Source organism: Helianthus annuus, chromosome 15 (genome assembly GCF_002127325.2).
Source record: "Helianthus annuus cultivar XRQ/B chromosome 15, HanXRQr2.0-SUNRISE, whole genome shotgun sequence".
NCBI classification, from domain to species: Eukaryota; Viridiplantae; Streptophyta; class Magnoliopsida; order Asterales; family Asteraceae; genus Helianthus; species Helianthus annuus.
Window position 1 is genome coordinate 12,972,788 of NC_035447.2, and position 23,682 is coordinate 12,996,469.

A 23,682-nucleotide genomic window follows, 5' to 3' on the forward strand; every position below is an offset into this window, starting at 1 on the left:
CAGTCACTGGCCACCTGCAAAGCATGCAGTAAGGGGGTCAACAATAATGCTGAGTGAGTTCACTAGTTGTCCAGTTTTAATTACCAAAAACTTGTTTCACCAGTTAATTTATCCGTTTATACATGCCATGGGGAGCTACCCCAAAAGTAAGCGACTAAACTGTTTTTCCAATACCGAACACTAGGTAACCGTTTGCGTTTCCGCAGGATGCCCCGATGTCAATGTTCTATCATCATTGACGGATGCCTGAGTACATTAGTTCACGACCGATCCCATACCATGGCACGGTGTGAGGTTGGTAAAACCTAAATAGCGCTATCAACTAATAACCCGTTCGCCTGGCCCCGGCGACTAATCGGTATTATGTAGTAGGGACTTGAGTGATAGAGTTGCGTTTAGTGCCGTTGGTTGCATTCCGTATAAACAGTAATTAACTAAAAGGTTTCCCAATACAAGGGAAGGAAAAGTAAGTTTGTTCCCAGTAACTAGGGAAGGAAAGTGAATGGTATCCCCTTACAAGGGGATAGGGTTGTTCTAGTCTCGTGTCCCAAACCACCGGGACGCATGCTTTTAAGTTGTGAACTCACCTTGGGTTGCTCGGTAGATTAAATACCCGGTCAAGTATGTTGGTCACCACGTCCTAACATGGTTACCAAATATGGGTCAAGTCGGGTACTAGTAAACACATAGTGAACACGTATGGCAATACATATAGCAAACACGTATAACATGCGAACAAACAAACAGTTGGGTCATTGGGTCAGCCCTAACATATAATCAGCAGTGACAAACATGCAGTCCAGTCAACAGTAAGCCCAACAGTCAAAAGCCCAATAACCCTAAAACAGTCCAGTCGAGACAAAAGTGACTCGCAACCGAGGTTGCGACTCGCAACCGAGGTCTCGGTCCGTCACGTTTTGATTACGAGTCGCAACCAGAGGTTACGACTCGCAACCAGCAGTTCCGACTCAGTAGCAGTGGTTACGACTCGCAACCGGATTCGATACGCGTTGATTACGACTCGCAACCGGGAGGTCTCGACAAATCCTGCTGTGGTCTCGAGTCGCAACCAAAGGTTCCGACTCGCAACCGTGATTACGTGCACAGAAATCCTTCTAGAACCTGCAAACAGTACTGGCCAATAGAATTGCAATTTCATGAAATCAGATTGTACTATGCCACTAAAACATGTTTTCTTGTCTAACCCTTGTCTAAAATGGATCAAACACACATATTTTGAATATACAAACCATCTTCAAACTGTTCATCATATAATCAAACAATATTCAAACCACATTCATCATTTATAACCCAAAACCATGCACAAAACCATCTAACCAACCCTTATCAACAACCGAAAAACAAGACTATTTAACCAACGAAATATAACAAGCCGGATAACACACAATTCATGAACATTCAACCTTAAATCATGCATAAATCCTTTAATTAACTCCTTACAACTAGCAACGATTTAATCAAACTCCAATATCTAACCGGATAATCATAGCAAACAACACATACATGCATCAATCGGATAACATAACAAGAGGCTACAAGCATCATTTAGTAACAAGCAAAGCAAAACAACTTGTAGAAATATTCATGCTAACCGGTTAGAAGTAGTGGTCCAAGAATTCGATAAACTAAGCTCCGAAAGATGATCTTGAGCTTGAATCCGCGAGCCTTGATGCTATGGTTTGACCCGAGAGAGATGAGATGGTGAGGAAGTGATCTTGGTTGCTAGAATTCTTAGGGTTTTTAGTGAGAGAGATGAGAGGAGAGTATGAGAGTGTTGTGAGAGGAATATTGTAAAAATGGTTAAGGGAGGGGTGGGTTGGTTTATATAGGATTTCGAGTGGGTTAGGGTGTGGTTGCGATGTGGGTTTCTCGGCCACAAGGCCCAACCGGCCCAACAGATACTGCTCACTCGAGACTAAGCGGTCTCGAGTCGGGTATCGAGTGTATTTAAGGTTCCGGCTCATCTCACTTATATACATACACGCCTATATATATATATATACGTACACATAACACGATATAACAGATAATTCATCGTTTTCATTTAATAAAATACGTACACGAAACGTTACATCAAGAAAGTTTCCCGGGAAAGTCCGAAGTGTCACATTATCCCCACGTTTTAGGAACTTTCGTCCCGAAAGCTAAGGCAGCCACTGTCAAGCTAGTGTGAGTGAAAGCGTTTCAACGGGGTGTCACAATTACCCACTTGGGAGCTCCGGCAAGTCAGGTGTTTACTCAAACATTATGTCCACCCAAGCCTGACCAGCCTTGGGTGATTTTGGTACACACCTTTCCCACCAACATTTTGATTTGTAAAACTCTTTTGCACCCTTTACCTTCCTATCTACCATCTTTCCAAAAATATGTTTGACTTTTCCGTTGAAAGCCTTCTCAATATCAAATTCTCCTTTATCAGCGAAGAATTGATTTGAGATCTCAACCTTACCAACTTTCGACTTCAAATTTTCCTTTGACAATGGAGGAAATTTCTCATCGTCCACCTCTAGAACAGAATCCACAATCTTTTTCTCAACCAAAGACTCCTCTGATTTTATGGAATCAGATTCATTGTCAGAATTACTCTCAGATTTAACCACCCATTTTTGCTTGTTCATATCACCTTTTCTTTTGTAAAACCGTTTTGAACTATCACCTTTTTCAGAACTAGATTTTTCAATCATTCTATCATTTTTTAAAGATAGTTTTGTCTTATCAACAAATTTTCTTCTCGAATCAAAGTTAGAAGAAACTCCCTGTTCTTTGTAGTTGGACTTGGGACAATTCCAAGCAATATGTCCAATTTCTTGGCATTTGAAACAGGTTCTTCTATCAACTCTTTTAGCAAACATTCTTACATTCTTCTTCACTTCAGCAAGAAACTCCTGGTTTGACTGTTTCCAGAAAGATTTCTTCTGTTCATCCTCTGAACTTCCACCTGCAACAAATTTTGTATTTGGTTTATAAGTTTTCTGATTTTTGTAATTTTTTGATGAAATGAAACCAAGACCTTTCTTTTTGAAGTTACCATTATGGTTTGGTTTCTTTTGAAAAACATAACCACAACCGTAACTCATTTTCTTGTTTACTCTTTGTTGAATTCTTGAAGAAGTGTACTTGTTAGGTTTTCCATTAAGATTTAAATCTTTTATTTCAGAAATATTGATTTCTGTTAATTTGAAAACCTGTTTGATCATTTCTGTTTTAACACTTCTTATAGGAAATTCATTATCAGAATATAATTTGTCTGAATCATTCAAAATATAAGCCACTTTGATTGATTCATCATTCAAATTAGATTTTGATAGTAAAAATTCCTTATTGTAAACCCTCTTGACCGGCGAACTCGGACTCTTCTCAGACGAACTCGAAATATCTGACTTAGACTCCGACTTTGACCCTTCATCCATATCCAACACCTGATCGACAACTTTCTTTACTAACTCAGACTCATGATCAGTGTCAGACGCTGTGAATGTGACATCAATATTGTCTGGTAATTCATCAATGATTTCAGACTTTAACTTGATGTTGAGAGCCTTATTAACACGTTCCTCATTTGGATTTCTGGGAGAATAACTTTCAAAGATTGGGGGCGGACATCTGTTATACTTGACACTTGGTTTCTTACCAGTATCAGTATCTTCAGTCTTCTCCTTCTTGAAAGCCTCAAGACCTGCAATAGTAGGATAAACACGATCAATCAAATAATCACAAGTAGTATAACTCAACAATAATCGTTTAATCCTTTCACTCTCAATCTTCTCAAGTTCCAACTCCTGTTTTAGCTTAGCACAGTCTTCAATATACTCATTGATGACGCTTTGCTTTGTCATTAATGTTTCGCTCATTTTCTCCATTGCATTTTCGATTTTTGAATTCGTTTTTTCAGACTATCAACTGTCCTGTTCAGCACATCATACGACTCCTTCACATAGTTCACATCAGACAGTAAATCTTCTTTAATCTTCTCTAATTCAACAATCTTCCTGTCTTTCTCCTCACAAGCTTTGTAAGATTCAGAACATTTCAAACATGGTTTTTCAACTTCAATCACTCTTTCAACTATCTTCTCAACTTCGACAGTCTTTCAACCTCAACAAGTTTCTCGACTTCAACAATTTTTTTCTATTTCGACAATCTTTTCTACTTCGACAACTTTTTCAACTTCAACTATTTTCTCTACCACTTTCTCCACATCAACAATTTTTTCTATTACATTCTCAGTCACTACTTCAACTTTTGTTTCTCCATCTTCTGTCTTTGCCTTTTCATCAGCGAGTACCTTTGCTGCCTCCAGCTCTCTCTTCAATCTGTCAATCTTCTTTTGATTCAGCATTTCAACTTTATCTGCATAGAAAAAATTAAAGCTGTCAGGATCAATGCTTTTTCTACATTTGTTAAGATAATCTTCCTCATCATCAGTATCAACATCACTTCCTAGATCTGGAAAAATTGGGATTCTTTTCCGATTAGCCTCCTCTTCACCCAGAATTTTAGCAACAAGTGCTGTTCCAGGTATGTATTTGTCCCAACTAAAACCCTCGGCAACTTTTTCATCATCTTGATGAATAATCAAAGCTTTCTTCTTTCCATCGTCAATGGCCCGAGATGATGATGGTTGTTGCTCAATCTGATGAAAAATTGATTTCTGATAATAATTGTTCTTATCTTGACCATTGGTTGCTTCTTGGTTTTTACACTTTCGTTTAAAGTGTCCTTTTCCTTTGCAACGAAAACAGGTAACTTTAGATTTGTCAAAACCTAACGGAGAAGTAGCTAATCCTCGAAATTCATCCCTGCCGGTGATTTGCTGGAATTTTTCAGCTCTTCTAACAGCACTTGCCATGCACCATTTTACATCCATCAACTCAAGTTTCTCTACATCAATTTGGTCATAATCTTCTTTTGTAAGCATCAGATTTCCAATTTTGCCAGCAATCAAATTTTCGCATGATTCCAACATAGCAACGAGTGATGCCATGTGTTGCTTAGCAATTTCAGGAGACAAGTTGTGACCATTTTGAATGTTTAAAGTAACATTGCACTGCAGATTTGTAGAATTCTGCTGTTGAGGACTTGATGTTGTGTTGTTTGGATCAAAGCTTGAAAATGATGAAGAATATCCACCACTATGAGTTGTAGTACTAACATTCGGACTAGATGATCCATCAGCACTAAAAGCAGTACTAATCTTTGAACTTTGGCTGGGAGTTGCCTCAAACTTGTTCCCTCGGTAATACAGACTGACATCCTTTTTAGCATTTGGATTTGTCATGATAGCCGTTTTCTGGATATCCAGCTCATGCTCCTCAATTCTCTGAATAAATTGTGCCAAATTCATATCCTGAGACTTCCTCATGTGTTTCAAGATCATCAAATAAGTTCCCCACTTTTGCTGTGGTAGCGCTTCAGCATGTTTATCCACCCATTCTTCATCATCCTTCAAAATTTCCATTCTTCCCATTTCCAAAACAAGATGACAGTATCTGTCAATGGTCTGTTTTGTTGATTCATGATCGAAAGCTACAAACATATCAAACGATTTCTTTAATAACGCCTTTTTATTTTTGATCATATCTGCGCTTCCTTTGAATTTTTGAATTAGTGCATTCCAAATTGATCTAGCAGTACCCTCATGTTGTAGTAAAACAAAGATGTCTTCTTTTACTGCTTGTTGTAAAAGACTAATCATCATTTTCTCGCTTGTATACTTCAATTTATCACTTTCTGAAAAATCACAAAAAGCTTTTTCAAGCCCACACTCATTTTTCGGTTTCTCGTAGTTTTTGTTTAAAGCACACCATGCATCAAATTTGTATGCATGTACCCAATTCTCAAACCGATTCTGCCACCCTTTAAAATCTTCAATATACATAAACTTTCGTGGTTTTTGGTAAGTTCCCGTCTCGTTCTCACTGTATAAAGTTTCAGCAGTAGTAACTGGAGTAACGGGTGTAGCGAACACATTGTAGAATTCCTCAGCCATGTTTTAAAATTTTCAAACTTTACTGTTCAAGCGAAATCAACTTTAAAACTGAATACAATTTCGAGCGGAATAGCAATTTGAAGCGAAATCTCTGTTCCTAGCGAAATCATCAAGTCTTTTCAAGCGAAATAATGATTTCAAGCGGAATCAACTTTTAATCTCAAGTGGAATACCCCAATTGAAGCGAAATAGCACTTTTCAAGCGGAATAAGAGTGATATTTCAAGCGGAATATCGTTTTCAAGCGAAATCACTGTCCTTTTTCAAGCGGAATTACGCTGATGTCATCATTCTCGATTGTATTTTCAAGCGGAATTAAGAATTTGATCACTTTTTAAGCTGATTTTAAGTTCAAAACTCTCAAGGATTCATTAAAACACTGTTACACACTTAATATGTAAAATTCAAACCATTTTGACCGTAAAAACTTGTTCAATTTCAAAAAGAAGGTGTAGAAGTCAGAAAAATGACTGTTTTTGGCAAGAACTCTTCTTCCTGAGCTCTGATACCACTTGTAGGATCGAATCGTGACCCAAATGAGTCAATCGGAAGAGCTCTTATCCGTTTCAGAGGCGGAAACTAAGAAACAGACTAGAAAAACAGCTTGTTTCACTTAAAATTGCCTTGTATGTTGATTTCACAATGATTACAGTCAGACGGCACTTCGGCAGCACTTCGGTACCGGAAGAATGAACTGTTACTAATGATTTCGCTTGAAGGCATATATATAGGCGACTGATTCCGCTTGAATGTGACTGTGACCATTTCAAGCGAAATCACTAATGTTGTGATTTCGCTTGAAAGTGCACAAATCACTTTCAAGCGGAATAACCCACTTCAAGCGGAATCAGATCAATTTCACTCTAAAACCTTCTATTTTCTCGTACAACGTGCCCTGATCTAACAATTCTAATACTAGACTCAATACAAGACGAGGTCGACAGATGAATGCACCAACACATCCATTATGACAACAGAGGTTCTGAGGTGGACAGATGTTAGCTAAAAATAAAACAACTGTTGAAAGTTATCATCTGTTCTCATAACTTCTGTTTATCTAACGACTGTTTGACTCACACTGTTCCCAACGACCAATAGAGGTTATGTGTAAATATGTGTTATGCAAGGTTTTCAATGTAAATGTAAATAACAAATTCAATAAGGGTGTATGTGTAAATATTTTTCATCTGTTGAAAAATATGGGAAAACGAAAATCCGTCATTATTTTTTAGCATCATTGCACATCAAACATCTATCATCTGACTTCTTTCAAAATCTCTTCTTCCCAGTCATTTTCTAGGGTTTCAACTTTCTTATTCTCCGTCTTCTACATTTCAATTACTAGAGGTTTTATTGTTTTTTCTTCAGCAACTGATATGTACATTCATATTATAATGAACTTTATATTGTTTAACCGATTTTAATTTAAATTCTATCTTGCTACAAATACGATTTTAAACGTTTGTTGCTATATATTCAAGAAGGGTTTAGTTAGGTGTTTGAATCATTTGTTGAGAATATAATAAAATAGTAAAATTTTTAATTCATACTCTGTTTCTATGATTAATTTCGGTAGATACTCTGTTAATACAAAAAGTTAATGTTCATCTTCGAAGCCAACTTTTTAATTTCAATCTTTTAACATCTTTTAACACTTGGAGTTGTGGAGGTTTATGATGTTAAGTCGGAGTTAAATGAATTGAAGCCACGTTATGCGTTGGACGGTTGACGAAAGTTTATGACTGAGAATAACTTGAGGTTTGGTGATATGTTGCACTTCACATATGTGTCTTCGCAACAGAAGATCGTATTAAATCAAGTTACCTCACTTTAACAACGACATTTAAGTATGTTCTGATATCAGATATTATAACTATGAATTTTTTTTATGGTGATGTTGTATGTTTTTTTTAAATTATTAACTTGATGTTTTGTTGCTATGTATAGCTAACATGATAAACACTGTTATTAGCTCTTTATGTTTTATATATAGATGATATCATGCTTCTTTTTGCTAATAGTAACTGCAATTAGTAGAAACTTAATTTATTAATCGCAAATGTGACATTGTTCTGCATTTATGGGTTTATGAATTTAGAATAATGGATGGATATGTATGACTGTATTTGGCATGATGATGTTGTGTTTCATGTTGTAAAAACCAGGGAATTGTCAGATAATAGATTTCTTTGCCCGATTAGATTATGTGTTAAATTATAGATCTTTAAGTCATTGTTTCGTTTTCTTGAATTTTATGTAATTTTGTTAAGAAGTACAATAACAAACAGTGATTTGAACCCATATTTGCCTTTTGGTCAATAGTTAATGGAAACCCATGTTAGGTTCAACAATGTTTTGAAGAGAAAAACAGCGTGAGAAGACAGTAGATCTGATTAAGTTAAAACTCTGTTCAGATTTAAACAGATGTTTGGCTTTAAACATATGTTTGGCCTTTTATATCAGAGGTTTGGACTTAAACAGTTGTTTGATCTAAAACAGATTTTTGGCCATAAACAGATGTTTCGGCTTAAACACATGTTTTGCCTTAAACAGATGTTTAGCCTTCTATATCAGATATTTGGACTTAAACAGATGTTTTAGCTTAAACAGATGTTTTGCCATAAACATATGTTTGGCTTTAAATTAAACATCTGTTTAAGGCCAACATCTGTTTGACTATTGGTCAACATCTGATTGACTTTTGGTCAACATCTGTTTGAATTTTGGTCAACATCTCATTTAGTATTCAACAGAACTTTGAATAACTCAACATCTGTTTAATTCGTTGTTTAGTTTTCTTGAATTCTATGTAATTTTGTAAAGTAGTACAAAAACAAACATTTTTACAAAATCCCAAATCACCCTATCATTTAAGTTCATTGAAGTAAAAGTGGAAATGATCTTATGCGGTGTGGTCCTGTTGTGCTTTTGTTTGACCTCTAATATGGGTTCATGATCTAATCTGGTGATTTGAAGACATTGTTGTTGAATCGAATGAGATGCATGATGTAATGTGCTCCTATTAATAACAAATAGTAATTAATATAATAAGTTTCCTGAGTCTGGGAAACAATCTCGTGTAATAACCTAGCTAAATAATATTTTATAAGTAGCATTGAATAAACCTATTGATCATTAATTTATATCAATTTTGTAAGTCTGCAGTAATTATTTTTTTATTCTCTGTCAATATGTGTTATGCATGATTTTCTAAGAAACGACCCGCGTTTGCACACGAGTCTTACCGCTATCGCTAGTAATAAAAATAATAATAACAAACGAAGAAACAAAATCAATAAAATATTACTATTTTTTAAATGATAAACAATTAAAGTGTCATGAGTTGAATTAGTCGATACTAATCCGGAAACGACAAAACGGTACGTACCTAGAAAATTTAATAGTTTAAAATAAAAGTGAATTTTCTATGTCCACTACACAACAAACAAAAATACAATAATTCTAATTTTAAAAATTAAAAGACTATAACTTAAACGTAATCCATATTTCAAACAGAAGTTAATGGATTAAATTTTGACAACTTTATCTGTATTTAAACGTAAATTTTGTCGTTGTTTGGTTAGCACAGTTTTATGCCCCCAACGGTTGTAGTGTAGTTAATGCCCTCTAACGCTTGTAGCGCGGTTTTAAGCCCCTGCCCTGTAAGGGGGGGGGGGGTTAACACTAGTTACAATTATGTTTTCATATATAAACAGAAAAATAATAATTTAATAATCTTCAAAAGAGTAAATTTGAAAAAGAAAACGCAATTATTGACTCTTCACGGACCAAAAAGAGAAAATAGTGAGAAAACGGACTAACGACGTCGTATGAGCACAACAGAAAGCGCAAAATATTCGATTTCAAAAATTCAAACCCCCAAATGTTTGTTTAACGTTTATTATCCCCAAACCAAACCCTATAATAAAACACGAAAGCAAACATTCTTCATTTCATAACAAACAGAAAATGGTGACTGTATCAGCTCCAATTGCTTCTTGTTCGAAAGCTCATCAAAAGATCTACCAGCAATGGTTCAATTACGTCGATTCAGGTTCTAATTTCATACAAATCATATGGATGTATACATTTGGTTAAAGTTTATATTGAATTGTTTTATTAATTATGTTTTTGGTGTAGATGGTGATGGTAGGGTTACCGGCGATGATGCAACGGTTTTCTTCGCTAAATCGAATGTAGAAAAGCCTCAACTTAAGCAGGTTTACTTTAGTTGTTGTTCTTTTTAATCTGTTGTTGAACATCTAGGTAATGAACTTTTGTATCGTAGTGGACTCGAGTGATTCGAAACGTTTTTTAACTTAGTGTTAGATTTTAAGAAACTCTATCCTGAATTATTTAGGTTGTTTAATTTGTAAAATCATGAATATCTAATGAAAGGAATGGTTGTAGAAATCACTAGCCACAAGTCGGGCTGTGGGGGGACCGACTATTAATTGTGATTAATCGGATTGGAATTTTTTATATGTATTTTTTCTAACTTATATATATATATACACATGGTTTTAAAAACGGTTAAGGCGTGTGCCTCGAGGCGCGCCTCGAGGCGAAACACCCAAAAAAACCATTCTGAGGCGCCTCAGGGGGTTCATACTGTATTTACGTGTTAGAGGGGCCGAGGCGCTAAAAAGGCTGCGCCTCAGGGGTTTTTGATATTTGTTTTTGATGTTTTTGACTTTTTGCGTCAATTGCAATTTATGTCTTTTTTATGTATGATTTTGATGTTTTTGTTGATGAATTTAGTTAGTATTATTATTTTTATAAGATATATAATTTTATATTTATTTTTTAATTCCGCCTCGGTTCGCTTCGAGGCTTACGCCTCGTGAGGCGAAGGGAAAACGCCTCGAAACTCGTTTCCGTTCTTTTAAACCTTGTATACACACACACATACACAAAATTTTTCAAAATCTTATATGTTATTTTCAAACTTATTAATATGATTGGGTTAATAAGTATAAATTTTCAAATACTTTGAAGATTTTGACCAATTTTGACAGTTTTTTACTACCTGTGACCGATAACCGATTTTAGGTCTGACTAGGTGAAGTTTAATCGGTAAACTAAGCAATTAATCCTGATTTTTCAACACTGTTGAGAGGTTGATGAATTAGTCAAGTTTTTCAAACTTACTGATGTATTAGCAGTTCTGTCGAATTCAGTTGGAAAGATTTTTTTTGGGTTTATTTCCCCTAAATTTTGCTAGCTTTTGAAGATAACTGTTTTCAGGCCAAGATTTTGTTTTTGATCATAGTTTTGTGCTTCTTGAAGGTTTGGGCCATTGCAGATTCTAAGCGTCAAGGATTTTTAGGCTTTAACGAGTTCATCACTGCTATGCAGGCAAGCTTGATTTATTCCTTTTTTTGCAATCTTCAGATTTGTACTCTTGTCCAACACGATGTTATTCTTTTACTTGACAACAGTTGCTCTCTCTGGCACAAGCTGGATATGACATAACTGCAGATTTACTTAGAACTACAGGTATGTTTATATCAGTTAGTTACTAAATTTATACTAATTGTTGAAGTTATCTTCTTTGTTAGAATATGTTTGTCTTTACTGTTACATAGATGAAGAAATGCCTTATTGACCTTGCTATAAATGCTTCAAATCATTCTTATTTTGTTATTTTGTAGATGATGTCGAGCTTTTGGAACCTCCAGTGATGGAAGGTTTGGATTTGCTTTTGGCGGTAAGCATCCATTTTTATATAGATACTTATTATAAATGTTATGAAACTCTTTCCTGTATTGATGCTTTTCGCTTCTGTCACCACCAGAAGCATAATGGTTCAAGAAACAATGGTGTCCCTGAAACAAACGGTTGGTTTCCACACTCACTTATGTCGTAGAAATTTATTTATAAACCTTTTCTTGTTATCTTATTTGGTTCAACATTATGAAGGTGTTTTGGCAGTGCAGCCCGCGCCAGCAAAGAGTCTATTTTCTTCAATGCTTAGTAAGAAGGTGATTTTCTCTTCAACGTGATACCTTAGGTCGTAAATTGCTTCATTGTGCTCTTACATTTACTTTTGCATGTTTTTTTATTCAGTCATCTTGTCACACATCTCTTGGTAAAGTCACATCTATAGTCGATGGTTTGAAGAGATTGTACAACGAAAAGCTAAAGCCATTGGAAGTTGCTTACCGATACAATGATTTTGCCTCTCCTTTATTGGTGAGAGATCTCAAAAACTTCTTTGCCTTTTCGTTTATTTAAGATCTGTCTCGTTTTTTGTGCTAATCTGTTTTAAGTGTTTTGATCATCTTATGCAGACAAATACCGACTTTGATGCGAAACCTATGGTAATGCTTCTGGGTCAGTACTCAACTGGCAAGACAACGTTTATTAAGCATCTTCTTAAAAGCAACTACCCAGGCGAGTCAAATTTCTACAACTACCAATGTAGAATTTTTCCATATGTACAACGTTTTCAATAACATGATAACACGTACACTGACACTGACACCGTAATCTTTTTTTACATTGACAGGAGCTCACATTGGACCAGAACCCACAACCGACAGATTTATCGTTGTTATGGTAATATCATTGTCATTTTCTCTGTGTAAATGCATGATTTGTATGTTTTACTTGTGCTTGTTGTATAGGGTGGACCTGATGAGAGAAGTGTTCCTGGAAACACTATTGCTGTACAGGCGGATATGCCGTTTAACACCCTCACGACTTTTGGTGGGGCGTTTCTATCAAAATTTGAGTGTTCGCAAATGCCACATCCTGTAAGTTCATAACTTAGGTTTCACAAATTATTCTAATCTCATTTAAATGTATTTATTAGTTTAACCAACAAGCAACGTTATTCCTGATGTATGTTCAGCTTCTGGAGCATATCACTTTTGTTGACACTCCTGGCGTTTTATCGGGAGAGAAGCAACGCACACAAAGAAGTTACGACTTCACTGGTGTGATAAAGTGGTTTGCGGAAAAATGTGATCTTATTCTTCTTCTGTTTGACCCTCACAAACTAGATATAAGTGACGAATTCAAGCGCGTGATATCTTCTTTGCATGGTCAAGAAGATAAGATTCGTGTTGTCCTTAACAAGGCAGATCAAGTTGATACTCAACAAGTAAGAGTCACACGCAACTGTGAAATTTTTTTTTACACTATTTATTTGAAGCCCTCACATTTGATGCATATGTTCTTGTTGAAGCTGATGCGAGTTTACGGTGCATTGATGTGGTCACTTGGAAAAGTACTCAATACACCTGAAGTGACACGTGTTTACGTCGGGTATGCTTTTTTCTTTTTCTTTTTTTATTATAATCTAAGCACCTCATATTTATATGCTATTCTTTCTTCTATGTTCATTTTGTTGAAAAAAATATGTGAACAGATCGTTTAATGACAAGCCAGTGGATAAAGAATCACTTGATTCGATGGGCAAGGAGCTTTTTGAAAAAGAACAGGACGATCTCCTTGTTGACTTGATGGACATTCCAAAGAAGGCTTGTGATCGCCAGGTATGCTTACGTTGTACCATAATTTCAACAGATTTTGACGAAGAGATGGGTGTCATGATCAACGAATACGTTTGCAGATCAATGAGTTTGTTAAACGTGCTCGAGCTGCAAAGATACATGCCTACATAATCAGTCAGTTGAAAAAAGAGATGCCTGCAATGATGGGTAAATCTAAAGCTCAACAGAAGCTAATGAAGAATCTTGAAGATGTTTTTGCCAAGGTTGGTTTTTTTTTTTTTTTTTTTTTTTTTTTTTTTTTTTCAAATATTCCAAAACAGATTAATTAAAATATTACGATTTGTTTCACCAATCATCATCATCGTATTCATTTCTCTTGTAAAACACAGGTTCAAAGGGAGTTTCATTTGCCAGCGGGTGATTTCCCGGATGTGGAGCACTTTAGACAAGTTCTTGGTGCGTACAACATCGATAAGTTTGAGAAGCTGAAGCCGAAGATGATTCAGGCTGTGGATGAGATGCTCGGATATGACATTCCGGATCTTTTAAAGAACTTTAAAAATCCTTATGAATAGAAACAGGTTTAATGGTGGATTTCTTATCCATTGTGTTTTTTTATTTCTTTGTAATGTAATGGAACAAGACGTTTGTTTGGGAGATTATTTGGGTGATCTTTAACCACCAGTTACCATCCTAATCAGTTAGCCAAGTATGAGTTTTCAAATGGGACCATTCATGTAGTTTTCGGATTAGCAAAGATGGGAGTGTTCATTGGGGAACACTAAAAAAGTGGGGAACGGGGGAACACTTTTAAAAATTATACTTAAAATGTTAAAAATTATTTTTTTCTAAATTTTTTTGGCGCTTTTTCTTATAAATACAAGTAGAAACATTTTTAATAAAAAAATCAAAAACTAAAAATATAAAAAAATGTTTAAAAAACAGTTATGTCTTATAGAATTAACTTAACATGTTAAAAATCAATTTTTTTTTAAAAAAATTAGCTCTTTTCTTTATAAAAAGGAGGAGAAACTAGTCAAATAAAAAAATAATTTTTCTAAAAAAAATATTTTTTTGCCTTTTTTTAATTGTTTTTTTAATATTTTAAGTTTTTGATTTTTTTTATTAAAAATGCTTCTACAAGTATATATATATAAGGAGAAGCGCCGAAAAAGATTTTAAAAAAATTAAATTTTAACATGTTAAGTTAAATTTGTAAGAGTGTTCCTCAGTTCTTCACTTTTTTAGTGTTTCCTAATAAACCTCACACTAGCAAAGATAAATCCTAAAAAGTTAACCTTTTGATATACAAAATCTGGGTGGACCATCGGCTTTTCAAACATTTTCATAAAAGTTAAAAAATGTTTTTAGATGAGTTATAATAAAAAGTTATGTTTAAGGCTGGTTTTCCTGACCATACCCCATCACTAATTAACCGAAACCTGATTAGTTAATAAAATAGATTAACAAAATACCTCGATCAGTCGAGGCTAATAATAACCAAACCGGACCGAATCGAACCAAATCAAAACAAAACAAAACAAAACGCTCACAACAGCCGGCTAAAACCATGATCCAATAATAATACTGAAATAATACCGTGAGAGGATATTATTCCGGTGATTCTGTGAAAAAAGAATGGAGAAATCGAAGATCGGGAGAAGATTTGAGGGGAAAGTAGCCATCGTTACAGCTTCAACTCAAGGCATCGGTTTCAGTATTGCAGAACGCCTCGGCCTTGAAGGCGCATCGCTTGTCATCTCTTCTCGCAGACAGGTTCATCTTTGCCCTAATTTTTTTGCTATTTTAGTTGAATTAAGTATTCTTTAACTTCGATTTGCCTTATAATTCCCCTATTCTATATATTTTCATTCATTTTTTGCTGAAAAATCTCACCTTTGAGATCATTGCAATAACTGATAATACTGATTTGGGCATTTTGTCACCTGAAAGGAATTTAAGCATTTCACCATCAGTCATAATGCAATTTTTTTGTTGGGTTTAGTAATTTTCTTAAAAAAATTCGGTTTCTGCAACCAGTAATCTTGTTGATCCAAATCTCTAGTACAAATTTAGTTAACCTTATAAAGTAGTAGTTTTGACATTCTAGCTTTCAGAGAAAAGAAAATGTTGCAAGTTTCATGTAACACTTCAAAAAGGAATTTATTTCAATTTTCTTGGGATGAAAGAGTTTGCTATATTAGTATATCTTCGAATACGATATAGTCATACAGAATTCTTATGTGGGCACATAGTTGTCGAAGGCGCAAAGCGCACTAGAGACACAAAGTATGAGCCTTGGGCCTAGGCGCAAGGTGCTTATAAAGCAAGGGTTTGAGATAAGCAAGGCGCATAGCATAATAAACATACCATTTTTAGGGTTTTTAGACATGTTTTAGGCTTGTTTTGGCAACAAAGCTTGGGCATGATAATGATCAATATTTCTTCAACTTGTTCAATCTGATGTTTTTAACTGGTTTTGAACTTGTTTTAATTGTATAATATCGTAAAATACTGGTGATAAATTTGATTTCAAACGTATAATCATTTTTCAGAGAAACGTTGACGAGGCGGTGAAAAAGCTCGAAGCACAAGGAATCGACGTGTTGGGGTTGGTATGCCATGTTTCTAATGCTCAACAAAGAAAAGATCTCATTGAACAGACGGTTCAGGTGAGTATGATTATGACCTCTAGCCGTTGACTCTCTCGACCGAATTGTTTGGAGTTTCATGTTATGTATCTTTTAGAAATTTCTCCATATTTATGGCCTTAAATCTTTCATGTTATGCATGTGCTCATGGTTTAGAATAGATTTCTTCTAGCGACTTACGATTTAGGCCTAAGCTTCTATGTTAAAGCTTTAGTCTTGTTACCCATTTGTCGCTTACTAATTACAATCTATATATATGTGCGGTTCCTTTTAAAGTCGGTTATGTTGCTTTGTCTGATAATCTTTACCTTTGCGTATACAGAAATATGGGAAAATAGACGTGGTAGTGTCCAATGCCGCCGCAAACCCATCAGTGGACGCCATTCTCGACACCGAAGAATCAACTCTTGATAAGCTTTGGGAAATCAATGTCAAAACCTCCATATTGCTTCTTAAGGTAAACTCCCTTTTATTAAAGATGTTTCCACTAGTAACTTAAGGGCTTAGCCATAAGTCTCATTTAAGTTATCTTTTCAACCTTCGAAATGATTTGGCAGGATGCATCCCCTCACTTAACCAAAGGTTCATCTATTGTTTTCATATCTTCTATAAGTGCGTACCAACCCCCGCCCGCCATGGCCATGTACGGTGTCACAAAGACCGCTCTTCTTGGTCTTACCAAGGTATTCATTATTCTGTTTGTCATTGATATATGCGGGCCCCATATAAGATCCGTCACTAGTTCTTTGTTTTGGTGTGTAGGCGCTTGCAACTGAGATGGCCCCACATACTCGTGTGAACTGTGTTGCACCAGGGACCGTACCCACACGCTTTGCAAGTTTCATCACTGATAATGATACTATAGTAAGTACTAAGTGTCCTAATGATGGCATACAATGTGGTTCAAATTTTTAATATGTCACTTGGGGGGCAAATGTGTCCTAATTACATTAGTTTGTGTTGTCAGAGAAACTCAATTATGGAAAAGACACCGCTGAAGAGGCTTGGGACGCCGGAAGATATGGCGGCAGCCACCGCCTTCTTGGCATCTGATGAAGCTTCGTATATAACCGGCGAGACGATTGTGGTTGCTGGAGGAATGACCTCTAGGCTGTAGATAAACCATGCAAGAAGCAAAAGTTTAAACATGGTCATGGTCTGTTGTTAGTTTAGTTATTACCTAAAAGAAGTAATAAATATGTTTTACATTTTAGATTGGATAGTTATTAGTTCAAAACTGTCCTTAAGACATAATTAGGGATGATAATGGGCTGGGAATGGTTCGGGTATGGCTAATTCCACCCCCATGCCCACTTGTAAAATTTTGTCCCATGCCTGACCCATTACCCCTCGGGTATTTGTCAGGTATTTACCTGTCGGTATTGGCTATACCAATTAATGTTTTAAAAATGTCTGTGGGGGGGGGGGGGGGGTCATGTGTGTGTGTGTGTGTGTGTGTGTATATATATATATATATAGAAAAAGTATATCGTACATTACGACTTAACGTACTTCACGTACAACAACGTGCGCGATTTGTTATATAACATGCGTGATTTTAAAATGAACGTGCGTAATTACCTGTCGTACGTGATGTACGTTAATTCGTAATGTATGTTAACCTTCCTCTCTCTCTCTCTCTCTCTCTCTCTATCTATCTATATATATAGGTAAAGGATCCTGTAAAAAAGGCCCAAAGTGTGAGAAAGGTAAGAAAGAATCTCAACCATTAGATCTTTTGATCTAATGGTTGAGATCAATAGGGACCAAAATGTAAAATATTTTTCTTAATTTGGACTGAATTGAAAATTATAGGGGTAATAAAGTCTTTATATCCATTCAAAATAGGAAACTGTAAATCAAAATTCCTATAATTCCGATCTCTCTCCAATTAATCGAACAATAACCTAAAAACCTGAAATCACAACCAATTCAAAAGTAACAAACCTCCAGAATCCAGATTTTACTGTCAATCGATCCACGTTCTCATTTACAAAACCTAAACCTAATTATCGTTTCATAATTTGTTGTTTCACGAGTTTCTGAGGCGCGATTCTGTTCGATTTGGACCTGGATGTCCCTCAACTGATGTAATTTTCGTCCAAGATTGCGGCCCTCTAACACTGGTGGTGCGGCGGTGGTGGGTGCCGGGTCGGCAGTGGTGGTGCCGGAAGTGGAGAAGATGATGCAGAGGTGTTTTTATCTTTTTGTGAATGGTGTTTTTTTTTTTTTTTTTGAATGGAGTTATTATCTTTTATGAATGGTGTTATTTTTTACTGAATGGTATTATTCTTTTCTGAATGGTGTTATTTTTGTTGCTGAATGGTGTTATATTTATTTACTGAATGGTGTTATATTCTTGTACTGAATGGTGTTATATTATTGACTGAATGGTGTTATATTGTTTATTGAACGATGTTATTTTTTGTTTACTAGATGGTTTTTTTTTTTTTTGTTTCTGAATGGTGTTATTTTTGTTTCTGAATTGTGTTATTTTGTTTCTGTATGGTGTTTTTTTGTTTCTGAATGGTGTTTTTTTTGTTTACTGAATGGTGTTATATCTTGTACTAAATGGTGTTATATTTTTGTTTACTGAATGGTGTTATATTTTTTTCGTAAAAACACCATGAATTGAACTATGAATTTTTTTAAAACACCATGTCATGAACATGGCTCTGATTCTGTGAATGATGCAAAAAAAATTAAAAGGAATGATGTTATGGACGATTATATTCCTTAAATCAAGGATTTTCTCTCTCCAAATCCTTAAATCAAGGATTACCATATTTGAATTTGTTAATGCATTTACAATCTTACCCTTTTCAATTAATTTAGATCTAATGGTTGAGATTCTTTCTTACCTTTCTCACACTTTTGGTCTTTTTTACAAGGGTGTTGCTAAATGCACTCCCAGTTTTTTAAATTTTACTGGTTGCACTCTCCCCTTGAAGTTTGTAAATAAATACAATCAACCCTTATATTTTCTAATTTTTGAAAATTTGTATTAGGAAATATCCCTATTTTTTCTAGGGGTTTATCTAGTTGTCATAGTTTAAATATTTAGGTATATACGTACAATTCTATGGAAGAAAAAAAAAACTTGCACTGAGATTAAGAGAGAGCTTGAAGAAACAATTTTTTCAACTTTGATTTTCATCATAGTTGTTCTTGGTATGTATTCTAACTAAAAGTCTTCATCATCTTTTCAAAAATTTCATCAAAAGTTTTTGTTCTATACCAATTGAAATTGATGTACTAAATCAATGCGTAATACGTTTATGATGTACGATTTTCTAATGAAAACAGTATACCAATTTTCGTTTATGTCTGCATTTTCTAATGAAAATAGTACATCAATTTTATCCATCTTACTTTGACATCAAGAGTTTATGAAAATAGTACATCAATTTTAATCAGGTCGTGTATCACCTAATCCCATATCCGTCTCATACTCGCGAAATGTTATTTTTTCCCAATCTCATACCTGATCCCATAGCCGTCGTATATCGGGTATACCTGTGGGGCTTCGGTTTTCTTTATTTGCAATCCCTAGTGATGTAGTTGTCGTGAGCTAATAAAAACAAGTATTTTAATTACTTAAATGCCTCTATGAGTATGGGTAAGTAAGGTCGTCTCCATATGGAATATGTGGTTAGTGTTTAACTAATTAATCATATTAATTACTACTAATCTTGATTTTGGGGGGTTTGATTGATTTGAAAGAAAACTGTAAAACTAATTGAGAAAAGGTGTTATCAGATTTAAGAAAAACAACCTCCTTCGTGATTCAAGTTGTAGGTTTACACAAAAACTTAGTTTAATCACAAGAACACCACTTAGACATGACCTTTGAATACTACTTAGTTAAAGTAACAATTAGAGACAATCTGTTAATAATAATGTTAACAATCCAATTGCCCACTAGAATATATCAACTACCTACCTAATTACCAACTAGCTAACACGCCAATGATGCAAGAAATCGCAAATATGTTTGATAAAAGAAAGTAACTGAAACATAAACTAATGTTTTAAATCAACTAAACACAAGTGGTCAAGATGTACCGATTCACAATGTAATAAAAACTGAATTTTAGTGCAATCTAACAACTGTTCAACCGGAGGAAGTCACAAGATGTTTAAAGTGGTTGTCCACTCCCCTAATGTGAGGATCATGTAGTCTCGAGCCCCTTTGCCCGTTAGGAGGTATCGCAGGTGCTCTATTCAACCTAGTGGGGTTTTGATACCAATCTACAAAACCCATGTTATCACTGTTCCCTGGTGGAGCATACTGGCCTTCTTGATTTACTTCATGCTCTTCGTCATCATACCATATTCAGCATAACTTCTGTCATATTGATTTTGATCATCCTCGTCTTCCAAACCGGATTACCATGTATGAACACTTCCCTCTCTATATTAGAGACCCGCATCATACCCGTGTTGATGCTGTTGTTGGTTAAGACAAACAATTTCCCAATGTTGAAGTGGTTGGTATCCTGGTTGTTTTGTGGGTCATTGTTAAGTTATTCTTTACGGCCTTACTTACTTCGGTGATAAGGTTTCGCTAGTGCCAAACTTTGGATTGATATTTAGTCTATTGCATACTAGTATGTTACATGATTTAGCATGCCATAAATATGTGGATTTGAGACCCATCCTTATGCTGTCGAACCAAACTAGTATGCTCATCAACATATTTTTCTGTTGACGGATATATTATACATGTTGTAGGAAACATTTCACAAAAAACAACTTATGGTGGATTTAGATACTCACCTAGTTTCTTTATGCATTTGTTTAGGTTTTTGTTCTGAAATTCCTAAATGTTGTATTTCCTTATTGAACAATGTAATGATTTATTCGATTATATGGAAATGAAATTTTGAATCTTAATATATTATGGAAAATTTTAATGTTATGGCGTCTCTAAGCAATCTATTACGCCTCACCTTGATCTTTCCGACATCGGTTAGGTGTGACAGTTCTTTAGTGTGTAATTATTTGTTTTGTTTGTTTGTTTTTTTTTTTTTGCAGTTTAGTGATTTTCAACTATCAAAGATCAAGCAAAACACTTCGGTTTCCGATGGAGTTACAATGAAATATTTAGAAAGTCATGAATTATTTATAGATAGGTTTTTGACTTATAATTGTATTTCGTTCACGTTATATGATATAATATTTACTTTTAGTGATAACATATAAGGTTGATAAAGTTACAAATAAAACATCTAATGTGGAGTACAAAGAAGTTTTTAGAGATTTATGAATTATTTATGTATTTTGTTAAAGGGGTAATTTTATAAAAATGTAACAAATTTTGCAAACTGTTCCAACTAAGTCACTATAACTCTTTTCGTCTCTCTAAAGTCACTATAGTTTCATTTTCTGTTCTATTACTATGTAATTATCAGGTTACCAATGATGATGTGTTAGGTTCCGTTATGTTTTTTTTAACATTAATATGATATAGAAAATATAAATAATGAGTTGAACTTTTTATAAAAAAAAATCACACTTTTATTCTAATTTATAAAATAATGTTTTGAGTTTGAAAAATATTTTTTAACTATTATAAATCATAAATTTATATATTTTAGTGGATAAAATTTAACAATCGAAAACACTTGTATGCCAATTAATAATAATAGTCGTAATTTTATAAAAATGTAACAAATTTTGCAAACTGTTCCAACTAAGTCACTATAACTTTTTTTGTCTCTCTAAAGTCACTATAGTTTCATTTTCTATTCTATTACGATCTAATTATCAGGTTACCAGGTTACCAATGATGATGTGTTACTGTGTTAGGTTCCGTTATGTATTCTTAACTTTCATATGATACAGAAAATATAAATAATGACTTGAACTTTTTAGAAAAAAAAATCACACTTTTATTCTAATTTATAAAATAATCAGTTTTGAGTTTGAAAAATATTTTTTAACTATTATAAATCATAAATTTATATATTTTAGTGGATAAAATTTAACAACCGAAAACACTAAAATGTAACAGTATGCCAATTAATAATAACAGTCGGAGATGAATGGAAAGATCATAGCCTGACATCTCCATTTGGTAATGGTACCACGGCTATGGCGATCTAGATTTTCCAATACAAATAAAAAAATGAGTTAATTGTCATTTTAGTCCCTATGGTTTGGGCCATTTTGCCAGTTTAGTCCAAAGGTTTCATTTTTAACATCTGGATCCAAAAAGGTTTCATCGTTGCCATTTTGGTCCAGCTGACTTAACCCCATCCATTCACATCTGTTAAGTCAAGGGCAATTTTATCATTTCATATATTGTTTTTTAATTCCACTGTTTAACCAAATAAACACCTTAATAAAATACCACAACCATAAATATCACTATCAATTCAAAACAAAATAAAAAAACAGTTTGTTCACAAATAAACCACCTTAATAAAACGCCACTGCCACCCATCTCTCAACAACCGTCACTAACCACCACCACTGTGCCCCATTGTCACCCACCATTATCACCACTGCACCACTGTGCCCCACCGTCACCCATCACCGCACCACTGCCACCCATCTCTGCCCCTCTGAAAAACAACCACAACAACCACCGTCTCCAACTTTAATAAAGCACCACAACCACCATCTCCACCCCTTTAAAACATAACCACCACACCATTACCACCCCTCTGCACCCCTCCCCAACCACTGTTCACCACCGTCACCAACCACCATAAAACCAAACCCTAACCCCCTCCTTTTTTCTACCTGTTTCCACCCAATATCAATGCCACTAATACAGAGAGAACCGAGACAAAGAGAGAGAGACCTAGTCGCCGCCGGTGATGATTTGACCCAGATCCAGGTTTTCGATGCACAAATCACCTGTCGAAATGGGGGTACTTGGTAGTCAAAATGGTGGTCGAATGTGGTGGCGGTTGCAGTAATGTGTAGGTTGTGAGGGTGGTGGTGATGGTGGTCGAATGTGGTGGGTTCTGGATCTGGTCGTGTTGTAGTGGTGGGTTCCATGGTGTTTGGGTGGTGGTGATGGTTGTGGTGGTCGGTTCCTGGTGATAGTGTGGTGGTCTGGTGAGGTGGTGTGGGTGGAGATAGCGGCGGAGGTGGTGGGTGGGTTGGTTGTGGTTGCGAAGGTATATAGAGAGAGAGAAAAGGGGAGGGTGGTGGTGAGGTCCGGTGGCGATGGTGATAATGGTGATGGCGGTTTGGAGGTAATGGCAAATAGTGGTGGTGGTAGTCTATTAGGAGCAGAGGGAAGGGAGGGGTTTTTGGTGATGTATAGAAGTTTTGATCTTCTTTTTTGGATGAATTGATGGTTTGAGGATATATAATAGTCAAAAATAGATTTAAGGATTTAATGATTTAATGAAATTGATTAAAATTGAATTTAGGAATTAATAACAAATAATTTAATAGTTAGATTTATAAAATTACTGAAATGATCTTTCATTAATGTTTTTAATAATAAAGAATAAAGGGTTAACTAAAAGAAAAATGAATGACTAAAATACCCTTGGCAGACTTAACACATATGGATGGAGTTAAGTCAGTTGGACCAAAAT

The 23,682-nt window shown here is 35.1% G+C and overlaps 2 protein-coding genes across 3 annotated transcripts; both read left to right on the forward strand.

The window, feature by feature from the left end:
- Positions 1-9,842: 9,842 nt before the first annotated feature.
- LOC110910818 (EH domain-containing protein 1) lies at positions 9,843-14,166 on the forward strand. Its single transcript, XM_022155405.2, has 16 exons — positions 9,843-10,063; positions 10,150-10,229; positions 11,299-11,367; positions 11,451-11,508; positions 11,664-11,719; positions 11,807-11,849; positions 11,932-11,993; positions 12,079-12,204; positions 12,303-12,405; positions 12,521-12,570; positions 12,639-12,767; positions 12,866-13,117; positions 13,202-13,281; positions 13,385-13,511; positions 13,589-13,732; positions 13,859-14,166. The coding sequence occupies exons 1-16, from the start codon at positions 9,979-9,981 to the stop codon at positions 14,042-14,044; spliced, it is 1,650 nt and encodes a 549-aa protein (XP_022011097.1). The 5' UTR covers positions 9,843-9,978; the 3' UTR covers positions 14,045-14,166.
- Positions 14,167-15,020: 854 nt separating this feature from the next.
- LOC110910819 (tropinone reductase-like 3) lies at positions 15,021-17,371 on the forward strand. 2 transcript variants are annotated; one of them, XM_022155408.2, is made up of 6 exons: positions 15,021-15,245; positions 16,025-16,141; positions 16,443-16,577; positions 16,678-16,803; positions 16,883-16,984; positions 17,075-17,371. In XM_022155408.2, the coding sequence occupies exons 1-6, from the start codon at positions 15,108-15,110 to the stop codon at positions 17,171-17,173; spliced, it is 717 nt and encodes a 238-aa protein (XP_022011100.1). In that variant the 5' UTR covers positions 15,021-15,107; the 3' UTR covers positions 17,174-17,371. The 2 variants fall into 2 exon arrangements, with proteins under 2 accessions (XP_022011100.1, XP_022011099.1); XM_022155407.2 differs by having other exon boundaries at positions 15,025-15,245; positions 17,088-17,371.
- The last annotated feature ends 6,311 nt before the right edge of the window (positions 17,372-23,682 follow it).

Bases quoted from the DNA above. Each gene is read 5' to 3' on its own strand.
- LOC110910818 (XM_022155405.2), top strand. From the start codon at position 9,979: ATGGTGACTGTATCAGCTCCAATTGCTTCTTGTTCGAAAGCTCATCAA. The intron at 11,509-11,663 runs GTATGTTTATAT...GTTATTTTGTAG, and splicing joins AGATTTACTTAGAACTACAG to ATGATGTCGAGCTTTTGGAA. The intron at 12,571-12,638 runs GTAATATCATTG...CTTGTTGTATAG, and splicing joins ACAGATTTATCGTTGTTATG to GGTGGACCTGATGAGAGAAG.
- LOC110910819 (XM_022155407.2), top strand. From the start codon at position 15,108: ATGGAGAAATCGAAGATCGGGAGAAGATTTGAGGGGAAAGTAGCCATC. The intron at 16,578-16,677 runs GTAAACTCCCTT...ATGATTTGGCAG, and splicing joins CCTCCATATTGCTTCTTAAG to GATGCATCCCCTCACTTAAC. The intron at 16,804-16,882 runs GTATTCATTATT...TTTGGTGTGTAG, and splicing joins CTCTTCTTGGTCTTACCAAG to GCGCTTGCAACTGAGATGGC.